At 28.2% G+C, this 16,422-nt stretch overlaps 1 protein-coding gene across 1 annotated transcript in view; it reads left to right on the top strand.

Annotated features, from left to right (window-relative positions):
• Nucleotides 1-5,334: 5,334 nt before the first annotated feature.
• Nucleotides 5,335-16,422, top strand: part of LOC112683709 (matrix metalloproteinase-2-like) — a 55,262-nt gene continuing 44,174 nt past the window's right edge. Inside the window, exons 1-2 of the mRNA XM_025554859.1 lie at nucleotides 5,335-5,686; nucleotides 12,308-12,497. Of these exons, the coding sequence (XP_025410644.1) occupies nucleotides 12,348-12,497 (150 nt within the window). The 5' untranslated portion in view covers nucleotides 5,335-5,686; nucleotides 12,308-12,347. The remainder of the gene's footprint in view (nucleotides 5,687-12,307; nucleotides 12,498-16,422) is intronic.

The following is a 16,422-nucleotide window of genomic DNA, read 5'->3' as shown; positions in this document are numbered from 1 at the left end:
TATTTTTGTTTTAATATAAGACGTTATTATTTTTTATCTATGAATTTAACCATAGCAGTTAAATATATAGAAAATATTTATGGTAGTGAAGTTACATTTTCAATTATTTTATCTGCATTATTCGATATTATCACGATAAATTTAGTAAATTAATATTTTTACTATTCAAAATAAAATATTTGAAACGTGGACAATAACTAAGCAAACTGAAAAAAAGGCTGAGGACGTTTGGGAATAAAATTTGGAGAAGAATTTGCGGTCTCACCTATGATGAATCAACAAGTAGTCGGAGAAAAAAGTACAACAAAGAACTACTCGAAATGTTTAATATACCACCAGTAACCAGTTTCATCAAAGGGCAAAGAATACAATGGCTTGGACACATCATGAGAAGGGGGAAAGCGATACTGCTAAACCAGCACTAGAATGGAAACCATACGGAAAGAGACCCCGGGGAAGACCCAGGAAAAGATGGATCGATGTTGTCGAAGAAGATCTAAGAAATATGGGAATAGGCACATGGAGGGAAATGGTGCTTGACAGGGATAGGTGGCGCGAGGTTGTATTGGCGGCTAAGATTCTTAGAGAGTTGTAAAAGCCAGAAAAAGAAAAAGAATAAAATAAAATGTTAAAAAGGTAAAAATTATAGTCTATTTGTGATGCTGTATTATACTGCTAAATTGTACTCGAATAACTTTTATGATATAGGTCAATGTTTTAAGTAAAAAACTATAATTTCTATAATTATAGATTTGAAAAAATGGATGAAATATTATCAGGATTGTCAAGATTTTTTTATTTTATTTTATTTTATCATATTATATTATTAGTTTAACTACAATTAGACATCATTCATTTTCAATTCTGAGCCACTAAATAATAGCTATAAAATGATTAAGTGAGTGACTAAGTGAAAATATTTCCAATGATACTTTTCTGAGAATATTATAAATTAATAATTCTTCTTCGATTTTTTTCTTTGCGTTAATTTTTGGAAATATTATGTGTAATCAACAAATCGGAAATATCATGGAGGTGAAATATATCGGATTCTAATTTACTGAAAGCAAACATATTAATTTCTCTCTATTCATACAAGTATTTTCAATATATTATAAAACAAAACTGGTTTTTGCTTTTATTTATAATCATGCATTCCTGACCTACTTTAAAACAATCGGTAAACGGTAACCTAAGTTTGAAATAATATTGATTTTAATATTTCATTAGTTTTGATATTGGTTTAATTATTATTTAGTGTTGGTATATTGAATATTTCAATCTTTATTTTATAATTTTGTTTTAAATATTTGTATAAAAATAAATGATAAAACTAATTCCGTTAAGTTAAAATGTTCAAGAAAACTATTTTAAATTAAATTTATGAAGATTCTTATGGTCACTTTGCATATTTAAATTTATGAAAACCATAAAAAAAAGTAGTTTTTATATGTATTACATGATTGTAAATTTAAAATATAATTCGGTAATTTCGTATTCAAAAATTCAAAAATATTTTGTTGGATACATAGGTAATTTTTATATTTAGTTTATAAAACTATAAACATGTATTTGATATTCCATATAATGATAAATAATAATTGTTATTCATATATTTTTTATATCCATGAAGCCCGGGGTCATGACTCTCTCTTTGTCTCCCTTAATCTGGTCTTGGTTGTACTCAATATATTATACCTATAATTATAATATAGAATAGATTAAAAATCTTTAAATGTGTATTTTATTATTTAAATATTAAATGCGATTAGACTACTTGGCTGTGTTAATAAAAAAAAAAAATAATTCAATACACTTTTACTAAAATTGTACTGCGAAATATTTGTTATTGATTCTTGTTTCATTTTATAAAGTTATAAGGTTTACAGAAATTAAATGAATGTTTATTAAACTTGTGTATTATTAAAAATCATGAACTCGTTGCAATGTCATCAATCGTTAATGCAATTGGCGTATCCAATGACGCATTGCATTGGTTTTTACATCGCGTTCTTAATCATTCATCGGATAACCGGAAAATCATGACAACCATGATAGATATAATTGCGTTGGGACTAAGGATCCATTATTTATTCAAATATCTTAAGTTTGAATGAGCTGATCTATAAATATTGATATAAATATTGAATAGACTTGAGAAGTTTTGAAAAATTAATGATCGTTTAAATATAACAATCTATAATCAATGTATAGGTATAAAATATGTAAATAAAGTAAAATATACTACATAATAATAATAATAATTACGTACAGTTATCTTATTTTAACAATTTCATGGAAAATATATTATCATTATTTAAATAAATTATGATGATATACACTATATTAATATCTCAATTAAAAGTACATTTCTCGAGTGTTGTGTTCGGTTATTTATTTTATATAGAAACGAATTTTTTTTTGAGATATCAAAAGCATAATATACAACATAGCGTTCGGTACGAGTTTTGTTTCGTTAGGTGTTTATTTTTACATGATATCGACACTTTACCGAGTACAACAGTAAATATATTTTACCTATACCTACTCGTGTATAAAACGTGTACAGTGTGTAGCCGTGTAAGTACAGCGTCCTGTTAAGAGTAAACAGCGGGTGTAGGTTATAAATAACTGATAGGGTAGAAATGCATAGTAGTACACTGGCCATTCTGGGGTAGTGAACATGTTGTGGAGTATATTATATAAATATGATATCCTTGTAAACGTCATCGTAGTTATGATTTTCACTATTCGGTAGATAATTCGACACGTTTTAATATACAAGCCCAGTGGTAACATTCATATTTCTTCTGTCCTCTTAGGCACTAACAACTAGCACTCCATTTTGAAATATGATCCATAGACCAGCATATAATTAAACAAGTAACAAGTGGGGCTGGTTATGGCGCAGTTTTCTTACGGCGTTGCGATTAGGTCGCGTCCGGCGTTATTACTAGTTCCTGAATTGGTAACGACCACCCGCTAATTTTGCAACTCCTATAATATGCGTTCCACCGACCAACGAAGAACTACTATTTTCTTATTGCACTAATTGACTAGATCGGTATCGGGGATCAAAAATAAAAATAAAAATGAATATAATTTTCGACACTCGAAATGAAAAACTAGAACTCATTTCATTCACATTAGTTATTGAATTTTATTTATTATTGTACATCATCATAACATTAATAATACCCCAACAGTTTATAACTTAAAATAATAATTTTAAAAACAATAGAAAATCAGTAGTAGTACCGATTTTTATGATTTTTGATTCATGACTCCCTTAAATTGTACGCCCTACAGTTACACGTAAGTTGTATGGATAATATTTATCTATGTAATACATATAGGTATATTGTATTATCGTTATAGTTTATTATCAAACCAAATTTATACAATTTCTTATTATTATTTCGTATATATTTATGTTACAAACGAAAATCAACGTGTAGCAAAACCTGTGGCATTAACTGCGTAACCAATGTAAAAGCTATGTTTAACGGATGTTTACAAAACTATTAATATCACAAAAATTAAAAATTTAGTATATACAGATACCAAAACTTTCATTTTTTCAACGCTGAACACTTTTATACATCAACCAAAATTTTCATTCACCTGTTACCTATTCGATCGTTTTACAAAGATAAGATTCGGTGTATTCATAATAATGAGATTTCTATTTACAGACATCCATCTGTAAAAGTGTCGTACTACCTTACAATCGCGTACATTAAGAAATTTCTTGCGATCAAAAAAATACTCCATTGTACATTTTATTCCCAAAAATAAGCTAAATAACAGATATAGCCTTTATATAGTGGTTGGTCTTAGGAACCACCCCTTATATTCCGTTATTATAAGGGTTTTCATTATTTCACAACAGGCTGATTACGGTAAATTACTGGTAGACCTTTTTTGGGCAGTATGAATGAAGGACCTCTGAGAATCCACTAGGAATCTGATAAATATTTATTTACAATTATTACAACGTTAACGTGTAATTTTTGAGATGCTAACTGTAGCTTTTTATTAGATAAATTGTACCTACAGCGGCGTACATTTAATCATGCTCTGGGGGGGGGGGGGTTAACAAAAATAATCGTTATCTTTTTTTTTCGTTGCACAGATAAATAAGATAAATAACTGCTATAAATAGATATATAGATATTATTTTATATAACATTTTTACCAATTTACAGTTTACTTTTACATTACAGTAAATTAATAGCTATTGGAATATAAAAACAGCATAGGTAACAAAACTTTTCAAATACCTATCAATATAATTATTTAATTATCATAATATTTGTATAGTTGTATATTTTAAGTTCAAAGGGTAATAATGAAACTACGAATATATTACACGTAATCAATTATAAAACAATTTTCTTTTTTTTTTTGGCCCTGGGGGGGTTTGAACCCGGACCCCCTCCCATATGTACGCCACTGTGTACATAATGTTATTCTCTCAGTGATACAAGTGTTATGTGGATAAAAGCAATTTTAATAACTCGAGAATGATGTATAATACGTATGTTAGTGCGCGTTAGAATTCATCTTTTGAGTTAATCAAACAATATATTTTAAAAACCAAACACGATGCCAAAAATGATCAAAAAAAACTTGAAGTATTCTCTTGAAGTTAAAAAAGTTTATCGCATACTGTAAGTCCACGTGCCATCTCGTTGGTTCGTGACATGGCTGGACATGAAATCCGATTATTTGGTTCACGAAACGTTCATAGCCGTTTACTGGAATCTTAAGGCGGTGACCAAGATCGCGGAAAAGGGGGTTTAAAAAATGATAAATTTAAGTTAATACGTTACCGGATTTCTTATCATGGTTTATCATCAATTCTAATAGATTGATCGTTTCGAACAAATTTCAAACCACAGCTGATCCGTTTAAAAGTTTTAAATTAAAACGTCTAAAAAGTCTCGAATTCTAATGGATCTGGTTTTAGGGGAAGGTTGACTGTATCGCTATAGTTCTTACCAATTTTCTCGTCGAACTCGTAGCAACGAGGGATCACGTTTGGGTTACCGCATGGATACCTCTACATTGGCAATGCATACCACAACGGTGTACGGTGTAAAACTCGTTTTGGTCGTGCAACGGGGTTCGCGCGTGTTGCACTTGATCGTGAGGCACACTGAGGCTGCATAGCCCGTGGTAACAACGGTCGGTATTGTCGTTGGACACGCGAGGGGACTGTCGGCATGGTGGCGGCGGTGGAGGCGGCGGTGGCGGCGGCGTCGGCGGCGGCAGTGGCGGCTACGGCGACGGCTGGTAGCCCCCGTAGGCCCGTCGGTCGCGTCGCAAGTTGAATGAACGACCAGTGGTGCGGCCGTGGCGAACGCGTGCGGTTGTGTTTATCGATCAGCGTGCGGTTGCTTTTATTTTTTTATTTTTATTCTTTTCTCCGGTCGTTCGTTTTCGTTTTTTTATTTTTAAAATTTTATTTTCAACCGTTTCAACCGTCGCGCCTACACCGCGCACCGATCGTTTTTTTTCGCACTGCCGAGTCGTACTCATCGTTCCCGTGGAATCCGATCCCATTTTCGAACGTTATCCGGCTTCAGCGGCTGGCAAGGCAAGCTCGTCCGTAATCCTCGTCTGCTCACGTGAGCTCTGCTATTGATTGTCAAGTATGCTTGAGCGTCACGCATTTTACTAAGTATGTTTTTTTTCTACGAAAATATATTATTTTGTTTTCTCGCACAGCATATGGTTCTCGATTTGGGTCGATCCCTTAAAACCGAGGAAACCGAACGTTTTAGCTCTACGCGGACTGCAGTCGTACATCTCTCGGTGCATCCGTAGATTAACCGTTCATACGCATCGCAAACGTATACCCACACCTCCGTACCGTTATCGCGACGGATGACAATATATCATTGTGGATCCGTATTTGTTTACAAAAAAATCTCCTAAATGTTCAACACAGTTGCAATGTTATAGGATACGTACCTACTGATATATGTATTACTGATGTTGTGCGGTTTTCGAATTAATCGTCCGATACCATAATGTTACGTGTACATTCGAAGCGTTCGTAGTAATATTCCGTGGTTGAAATTGTTATTGAAGTGCTATTAATCTCGTATTTTAAAACTTCAAGTTATATTCATTTTTATGCGCTCGATAGTTTGTATAACTAAGAACAAAATAATTGTAAATTAAAACGGACCTAGTGCGTTTATTTTATAATTTAAGCACTGAAAAAGTTATAATTTTCTTATAACCACGTACGAATGCACAAATTCTCGTGTTTTCGAATTTTAATTATTAGGAATATCTTGTTTATAACCACCGCAAAGCTACACTTAATTTATAAAAAAAATTATTAATCAACAGCGCATTAATTTGAGTATCAATTATGTGGAGAAAAATAAATGATTTGTGATTGATAAATTAAAATTTATTTTTTATTGAAAAACAAAATTAAACATTATTTTTTTGCTCATTTATTAATAAGTAACGAAATTTGACATAATATCAGTTATTTGTCTACTTAAATATTTTTATGTATTATACAATAAGCATTTTTTCTGTTTTAAAGTTGTTAAAAAAAGCTTTAGTTTTTCTGTACTGATTACAATCAACATAACGTGTTCCAAATTCGGTGAATCATAAAATCATTAAGTAAATTTAATATGAATATTAATTATTAAAAGTACTGTACTGATGCATGCAATAAGTTATATCATTATTTGAAAATTTACTTTTTAATTCATCCTCAATAAAATAACATATATGAGTTTAAAACTTCTTATTTTTATAAGTAATAAGAATTAAAAACAACTGTAACGTTATAACTATACGTATTAGTGGTTTTTACTAAAAATATGAATAAAAGCATTGTTTTTGAATTATTGTGTATACCAATTGTTTTAAAATCGAAACATTTGCATGGTTAAAGTCACTTATTTGTATTAGATAGTAATTTTAATAATATATTATAATTCAAAATTTTTATGTGATAATAACTATGGCATTATAAAACGAAATTTAATAGAGTTCAATTTAAAACTATTTTAAGAACGTATAACTGCGGTTTTTGACTCGTGCAGGTTTCTTGATTTAATTTATTAGTTCTCGTAATTTTTAGTCAAATGTTAGTAAAATGTAAATCATTACGAGTATATCTCCTTAAAGTAAAATTATTAGTCAAGTAACTTTAGTTTACCAGGATACTATTTAAAAATTGTTGTGATTAATTATGGTAATTACCTTACGTATTTCAACATTTCTGATTAGAAGCGCTAACATACATAATATTTCAAAATCACTGTTCGAAATTTCCCTTTGAATCAAATGTAGAATAACAATAAAATAGAGCATTTATATTTTTATTGTTAATCGTTTATATGACTCACTCTCGTACGCATGTCTACATTATATGTTAGACTAATAAAAAAAAATTTAAAAAATGGGTACCTATATGCAATGCGATTTGATTTTAATAAAACTTAATTAATGTCAATCGTTTATTTAAAACGTATATTTCTCTACTTCTCTACATGAATTCATCACAGTATTTCAAATTACAGTAAAGATTTTGTAAGAATACTTTTATTATTCGCTCTACACCAGAAACGTTTGTTCATATTTTTAAATTTTATACTTTGTTTAATCTCTATTGTTTTGCCCTCTTTATTTATCGCAATTATCTTGTAATTCGAAACGAAACTTTGGAAGGTCTTTAACCCTTCTATGGAAGTATGGTCCTTCATTGTATATAGTGTCGATATTATGCACGTTTTTACGGCGTCTAAAAGATTTTATTACTATTCCCCCGTCAATTACTCCGCCTGCTGACCATATGTACCCCGAGTTACGTTTCTGTAAAGTAGCTGGGTCAACTACCGTAGGAGTATAATTTTTTTGTTTGTAATTGAAAAATTACTAAATATCCATTTATGAAGATGGTTTTATTTTAATTTCAAATCAAGACTACCCAAACAACTAGAGAAAATTTGATAGAGGAAAACTGTATTAACTGAAACATTTTTCAAGATTACCTGTAGATCTACACTATATGGTTGTACCTAATAAAATATACTTTATAAAATAATTAATCAATGCTTAGCTAGTTTATTTTAGTTAATACATTTTAGTCATATACAAAAAGTCAAGTCAAGTAGATTCTGAGTAAGCTATCACTAATATAATTTGTAAAACACATTAGTAAAACATGCCTATCAATTTAAACTGTATAATAGTGGTAATTGGTTATGAGGATGTTATCCAGTTCAATGGACATAAAAAAATGATATTCCTTAAAAAACTAAAACATTATCAGTAGATTTAATTGTATAACAAATAACTATCGTATTACGATTATATATAATATGATTATTTCAAGTGATAGTTAATTATATATATTATATATTAATAGTAGAATATAGTTTAGTAAATGTTGAACTGATTTTATGCTTATACATATTTGAGTTTCAATGTAAGTATATAATGTTAACTATAATAATCTAAAATTATGCATATTTTTTAAAAACCAAATATTGTATATATATTTAAAATATTTACCAACGAAATATAAACAATTGAATGAAGATTTTTGAAATAAATCAATAAATTAATTATATTAAAAATTATACGTAATCAAATCAAAGAAAATGTTTTATAATGTCATAGTTATTATTTTATTTATTTATTATTTTATTTTATGTCGTCTGATTAGAAAAAAATGCTATAAATTACTATTTATGTGTTATTATGCCTTATATTATTTATATTATTATTTGAATAAATACATAAAATTTAACTCTAGCTTTATTTTTGTCCATATACGCTTAGTGAAACATAATTATAGTACTATAGAAGTATTGTTTTGTTTTTGAATGTAAAATTTTATTAAAAATTCGATTATTTTTCATAATGTTATAATAACTGTTTTAGGATAAAATTTCTTGCATTAGCTTAAAAGGTGGCAAACTGCCTTAATTTTATAAAAATTATTTTTTCTTTGTTTAAATATTTCTCTTAAATATTAAATTTTAAAAACTATCATTCTCATTCTCATTTATTTGTAAAGGAATAAAAATACATTAATTATTTGGTCTAGTTTTTGTCTAGTTATTTGTGTACTAAGCAATTAAATGTGAAATAATTAACCATTGCTGTACGAATTAATAGTTAAAATACTTCAATTACGTTTTAAATCATAATTTATAAGTTTTATACTTCGATTTAACGTCGATGTATAGAAATGTATTGTTTTTCTTTCCACAGATTATAATTAGCCTAAATCCACCAATCGTATATCACACGGTGTATTGCCAAAAACTACAGTATTAGGTACCTAATATTATTAATAAACTAAAATATAAATATTTTTCAATATAATATAACTATTTAGGTTTGCCATTTATTTATTTTTTTTTTTTTTGTTAGCATAGAAAAAACGAATAAATAGTTAAAACTAATGAAAATTATGCTGATTTGTATTACGTAAAAAATTAATATTGTAAACACCCACGATTTCTTCGAAAATCCTTAGCGTGAGTGAAAACATGTATATTATTTTATGTAAATTTTTAGTTCTACAACAAATAAGCATCACTTGCTATTATGATATCATAGTACCTATATTTGTAAACAACAAATAATTTTCTCGTCTATTCCAACATTTAGTCGTTTATTGGTGGTCAACGTGTGTTGACAAATAGTCGATTTTATTATCAAATGAATGCATAATTATTGGCTTTAAAATTAAAGAAATTGATTTATGCTTCAAAAATATAAATATTCAGTACGAAAAAATGTTTTTGGTTCGTTTATCATTACGTTCTTGATCTTACATAAACAACTGCAATGGTAATCTTCATAGCAACTATAACAGCTGGACTGCACGTGAAAAAGGTTGAGGATATTAAAAATGGGAAAAGTTGTGTATATCCACGTTAATTAGTCATTCATTACACCGACACATAAATTTTGTTGATATCATATAATCAACGTCTAAAATAGAACAGATAATTATTCACATGAATGGTATCTTTTTGACTTCCAACATTTGACAACATTTGAGATGTATTTATTACACGGTATCATTTATTGCTGTTAATTATTCTAGGGCTCATTAATTACGACATTTTTCAAACCCTAGCACGATAAGGTAGTATAGTTCGTGAAAAACGTAGTTCAATATGTAGGTTAGCGTATAAGATTATGTATGGAGGCCATTGGATAACATTGCAGACGCGTAAAGCATGTCCTAACACCATAACTCGGAGTTTTAAGACGATTGCGAGGGTTTTTGTAAATTCCACGATTCCAACACTAACAGAACGATTTTATAGAGTCAATTCCGAAAATAAAAAATTAATGCATCAAAAACCAAGTGCGCGGTGCATCTTCATAAGCAAAAAGGTTATTGCGTAAGTGTTCAATGTTATCGTCCGATTTTATTTATTCGTAAGGCAAGACCGCCAAGTGTTGCTTAGGATGCATTACATGAAAGTTTTCTATCTGAGCACCTTTCATCGTTTCCGCCTGCTAATCGTCATGATTGTACCACTGTAGTTGCGTAACTTTCGTTGACTCATCATCACATCAGCAGCACGCACTTTGATATCGATCGTGATGCCTCTGTGGACGCGTCGCGGCAAACTTGACAACTGCTACCTCGCGGATTAGTGGGCGGGCGTGAAAACCATCGGTCAGAAATCGGAAGTATTTCTCCGTACGCCTTCCATAGCAGAGTCTTGATGCGGCGTGAGCGTTAAAGGAAATGCGGATATTGAAGTTCACCACGGATGTGTCGGATTCGTGAACAATTGCGTTCCGCAGTATGAATAATTGACCTATGCACTTTATATGCGCACACACACACACACACACACACACACACACACACACACATATATATATATATATATATATATATATATATATATATAAGGTTATTATATGTTATTTTATCGATGGTCATTTGTATATTATTATTTTTATTTTAAATTTCCGGTGCAAAGTACTTTCAGTGGTATCCATAATCTATATTGTGCACAATATGATGACGTGAACGTGTTTATCCGTATTTATACGTATCAACAGCGAATTATTATTGTGTTACAGACAGCGAATTTTTCACTTGAAAAATGATCACTCTTTCCTGTAACATTTTCGTCTTCCGCGGCAGTAAAATGTTCGCTATACTAAATTGCTCCGGACTTTTCGACAGTAATAAAACCAATAATTATCGTATTCATACTAACACACTATATTGAGTATTCCATTTTTACGTTACACGCGTCTGCAATGGACCGATTTGTATTTATTACGGGTTACACGTAAATGCTTTATCCGTAGACAAAGCAGACCGATCACGTATTATTATTATTATTATATCGTGTCAGCCGGAATCATATTTATTAAAACTATCAGCTGCGTAAAGCCTACGTAGACGCCAGTAATATGTACGTCTCCTCTTATTACGGGTTTTACGCTGTGTATTTCAATAGAATTCCAAATGAATACAATGAACGTCTTAATTTCTAGTTAACTGTTTCAGTTGTTTAGAAACGTTTTTTATATCACAATTTAGACATTAATTTATGTGTTTCTGGAATAGAAAAAATTAAATAAATAATAAAATTATAAGAAAAAAAATTATCATTATAATCCAGATCACAACTGTGAGCGCGTGCCTGTTGGATGCCATTGTAAATGTATATAATTGTCTTTTTACATCACAGTAACAATAGACGTTTAAATTGATAAATATTTATTTATAAATTTTTAAAATCTAAGTCATTTCAATTGACCTAATTGAACTTTGTAGTTCTTGAGCAAAAACAAGTTAATTCTGTTATAATACTTTTGAATTAACAATATTATGGAAATTGTATTTTTATTTTTTATAGGTATAATTATTTAGTATACCGTGGTTATCGAATTCGATAAAAATCATTTTCGATTATATATAATATAAAATATGTATCAACTTTTTATCGTTATTTAACCATTGAAAATATACCAAGTAACATAATACATAAACCGTGTATGTGTGAAATGGGCCTTATGTTGTGTGAACAAAAAATTATATGATTAACATTTTTGAATGATCCAAAAGTACTCTACATCGCACATTGAAATTTATATTTGTTGAATAAATTTAATTTTCGGATAAGTAGATCTTAGATAAGTGATTTGAAAAATTTAAATACCTATAAATAAAATAATATTGGGTTTTTTTAGATTTCGTTTTCTTTATAAATTATAATTGTAATTTTTTCTTCTTCTGATTATAATAATATATCTATTATGCATTTTACAGAACACAAACCCAATAATGATGACTATTCGCGTATGATAACATGCAAACGAACCGAATGTATATCAAGCCCATGTTGTTCAAATCGCTGTCTGTTCGATGGTTACTTTTAGCCATTTATATACAATCGGCATTTTCAAGACCTGTAGAACAATCGAATAAAATAAGGTCACCTCCAGTCCATGAAGATGTGGTAAGTGTTTAGTATGGATTTATCAGTTGATTTTTACGAAATAAAGGGAGTTGATAAATTATATTTAGAGCACTAGCTGTGAAGGTTTAGGAATCACACATGATATAACATACAATAATAATACATTCTAATCGTGTACTTAAAAATTCGCAGACATAATAAACATATAGGATCTAGACAATAAAAGTTCTGATGTCTCATAAAAAATTTATTTTATAAATTCTTACCTATTTAATTCTTCTCCAAAGCAATTTTAATTTATATTTACTCGATTTTTCATAAAAAAAGTATTGATTTAGTTTATTAATACAGTTAGAATAGTCTTACTTTAATATAAGAATGCCACTTGGGAAAATATGTTACCGAAAGAGATTGCTCTTGATTTTAAGTGGAGTGAACAATTTATTTTTGTTTAATTACATCATGTTGAAGTGCCACGTAAAATATTTCACGAAAACGATTGTAAATAATTTAAAAATAACTTCACTTTTGTGAGCATAAATTACACTCATATAAATGTTTTATAATAACTTCATGTTGATTAATATCAATATTATTTTTTCACAATGTTGTTAATAAGAAAATATACAATATACTACACATTATATAGCGTGCATACATATTTTATGTTCAAGTACATTATTGAAATTGAATTAATTTTCTAGACCTTATTCGTTTTCAGTTCATGTAAAAAACAAAAAACTCATTTGTTAAAAATACCTTATTTACCTGGTTACAATCAGAATGGAAGAACGAAGGTTGATTTTATGAATGCGATCATGACAATAATAATATATTATTCTTTTATTCGTGGTATCAATTTAAAAAGAAGCAATCGTATTGTGTAGTTTGTAGTTACTATGTACAATTTCTACATGTGAAGTATAATAAACGTATAGAATCAATGTAGTGTCTGAAGCCTTAATATTCGTCAATATTGCAATATAGACTGTGTAGGAAAAATGAGTAGAAAACTTCGTGTTTTCATTTTTTAATCAACATATATGGTAAATACGAGCTTAGACACCCTACAGTCTAGTGAAAAGAAACGGTTAGCTAAACAGTTGGGAATTGTATGCAATAGTAGTCGATAATAATTATTAATATGTGCAGTAGTGGTATATATCCATCATTTTGAATCGATCGGTCACGAGTTATAAATATTATTTTCGATACTGTTCATCAGGCGAGAGATCGATGATGATGTCTGGGGAAAATGTTAATTAATAATAATCCTGCACCCAGGATATATGTTATAGTAACACATGGCGCGCGTGTTCTGCGCCCAAAAAGATACTGTATATATATATACGTATTCATAAAATACATCCTAGGGTAGGTAGTATAAATATATAATTTTATAAATAGAGGTGTGCCGCGTGACCATAATACGTTGCGGTAGGTTATATAGAAACGATTGTTAACTTAGTAGCGACACATTTAATAGGGTGTGTCGTTACAAGTCTACAGTCTACTGTATAACTATAATAAATTTCATAAATCCTGTGTGGTTAGGTTCAAATTATATTATTGTTTAACATGCGTAAAAAAGGACTCCAGAGAAGTATATTATCTAAAAGAACTCCATTAAATGATAACATTACATTTATAGATACAATAGATGACCTCATGAAGAGACCAAGTCTATCTACATGTATGTTCAAATATAAATATAAATTATAATATTCTAATTATATCTAATCGAAATTAAAATTAAAAACACTAACAGTAATTGTTAACAGTAAAGATAATATACTTTAATATAAAACAAATTAGATTAATTAAATTAGTTTATTACCATATTAATATTAATGTATCATATACCAATATGCGGCTTATGAGTATGATGTGCAGTATACACGTATACATGTAAATTCTTCCTATAATTTTCAATGATGTTTTGTATATTTTTTAGCTTTGATCTAAAAATTTTGAAATTGCGGGTGCTCGTTGTGCAAACAATTATTAAAAATAAACCATTATACATTGTATGCAATTCATAGTATAAGCAAAATCGTAGTTTTTAATGTTTAGATAAATTATTTTACCAATTCATTTGGATTATAATTTATTTTTATTGAATATGTTACAATTGTAAAAAATTATATTAGTATATAGAACAATTTCTTCCATATCATAATAATGAGATATTCAACAGATAAATATTCTTTTATTTTATTTTGGTACAGTAAAATATATCATGCTACGTACTGTTAATTTAAATCTTATAAATAAAAATCAAATAAATATTTTTCTGTTTATTTAATAATTAAATACTTAATCATAATATTTTTACAAAATTAAATAAATTTAATAAAAAGGTTGCATTCAATTTAATTAAAACTTTCGTGTACCGGTACTTCAGTTTAAAATAATATTAAATTTTTAATATTTTAAATTTGATGTTTATTAATCTTTTTAATAGTATGATCAGTTAGTCATTTATACTAAATAAATTAGAAGATGAAAATCTTAAAGTGATAATGCTTTCTTTCTGCAGAAAATTCTAAAACGATTTTAATTTAATGTATTATATCATTAAATTTAATATTTTTATATTATATAAAGGTATAAAGGTTTCTTAATGTTTCTTCATGAACAGCTGAAAAAATATTTTTTTTCTTCTGATCTGTGTTAAGTCGTTATGTCAACAAATATGTCATCATTGTAGGATAACGGATGAAGTTGAATTTTTAAAATCTCTTTGTTGAAATAAGATGCGTTGATGAAATAAACGCGTTTACTTTATACTAGCTGACTTGTTTAGAATTGCTGTAACTTTTATTTGTCTTATGAATCAATAATAAACGTTTATCGTTGTTTGTTGTACACCTGATTCTTTTCAATTTTGATCGACTATTAATTTTATTTTTGTTTTGTTTTTTACCAAAGTTAAAAAATGATGGAATAACATAACAATGTATTATCGCTTCAGTTAATGCAATATTTACACACGAACCTTGCTTCACTATATATAGCGTATTGACAAGTATTATAAAATAAAAGTCACCAAATATTGTAAATGACAATGTTAACTGTTATTTTCCTTACAGCTATACGTCTATACATATACTATTATACTACTATTCTTTACTTATAAATATAATCGCACATTATTATAATTCAGCATATAAGTATCAATTTACAAGCAAATTTTGAGACCAAAAATTTCTATATTATGAATAATATAACGTTATACCGATATATTTAATTTGATCTACCAACCTCAATAAACAAAATAATGATCTAACTTTTTTTATTATTATTAAATATTGAATAGAGGTAGTGAACATTTAGTTTTACAATTATAAGTATGTATTTTAGTTATACTCATAGTTATTTCATAATAATTTCAAACAGAAATTTGATTACAAAGTTGAATTTCTTTTTTTGAATACTTAATCAAATTATTTTTTGAAAGTTAAGCTTAAGTGAGTATTTTTAAATATTTCAATAGTTATGAGATGGCAAATAAAATGAACAGTGGACAAACGGTGAAGAAATCAATGTACAAAATGCAAGAATTTTTTATTTATTTAATGGATTTCTCTTAATTTTAATTTTTTCTAATATAATAATACCCCGAATCATATACTGATTGAATAATTTCAAAAGTTATTATATATTTACTTGTGCAGTGCTAAACTACAACATTATTAAACAGCTATTTTCTCTATTTCTATATAGTTCATATTTTCAATGATTAGTTATTAGAAGTGATACAATTAAATTAGATTTGAAATATTTATTTTACCTAAATAATTATTAAATAATATAAAAAGTCTTATTACTACTAATTTGAAAATTAAAAAGTTCTATGAATTATAAAATGTCTGATAAACGGTTTTTTACTCATAGATAATTAGGCAATTTAACTATCGAGTATATTTTTTGATTATATATTGTATAATTTATGTTTCTGAGT

The sequence above is a fragment of the Sipha flava genome, unplaced genomic scaffold, assembly GCF_003268045.1.
Source record: "Sipha flava isolate LNK unplaced genomic scaffold, YSA_version1 232_pilon_pilon, whole genome shotgun sequence".
NCBI lineage: Eukaryota > Metazoa > Arthropoda > Insecta > Hemiptera > Aphididae > Sipha > Sipha flava.
This window is presented reverse-complemented; position numbering and strand designations above follow the sequence as displayed.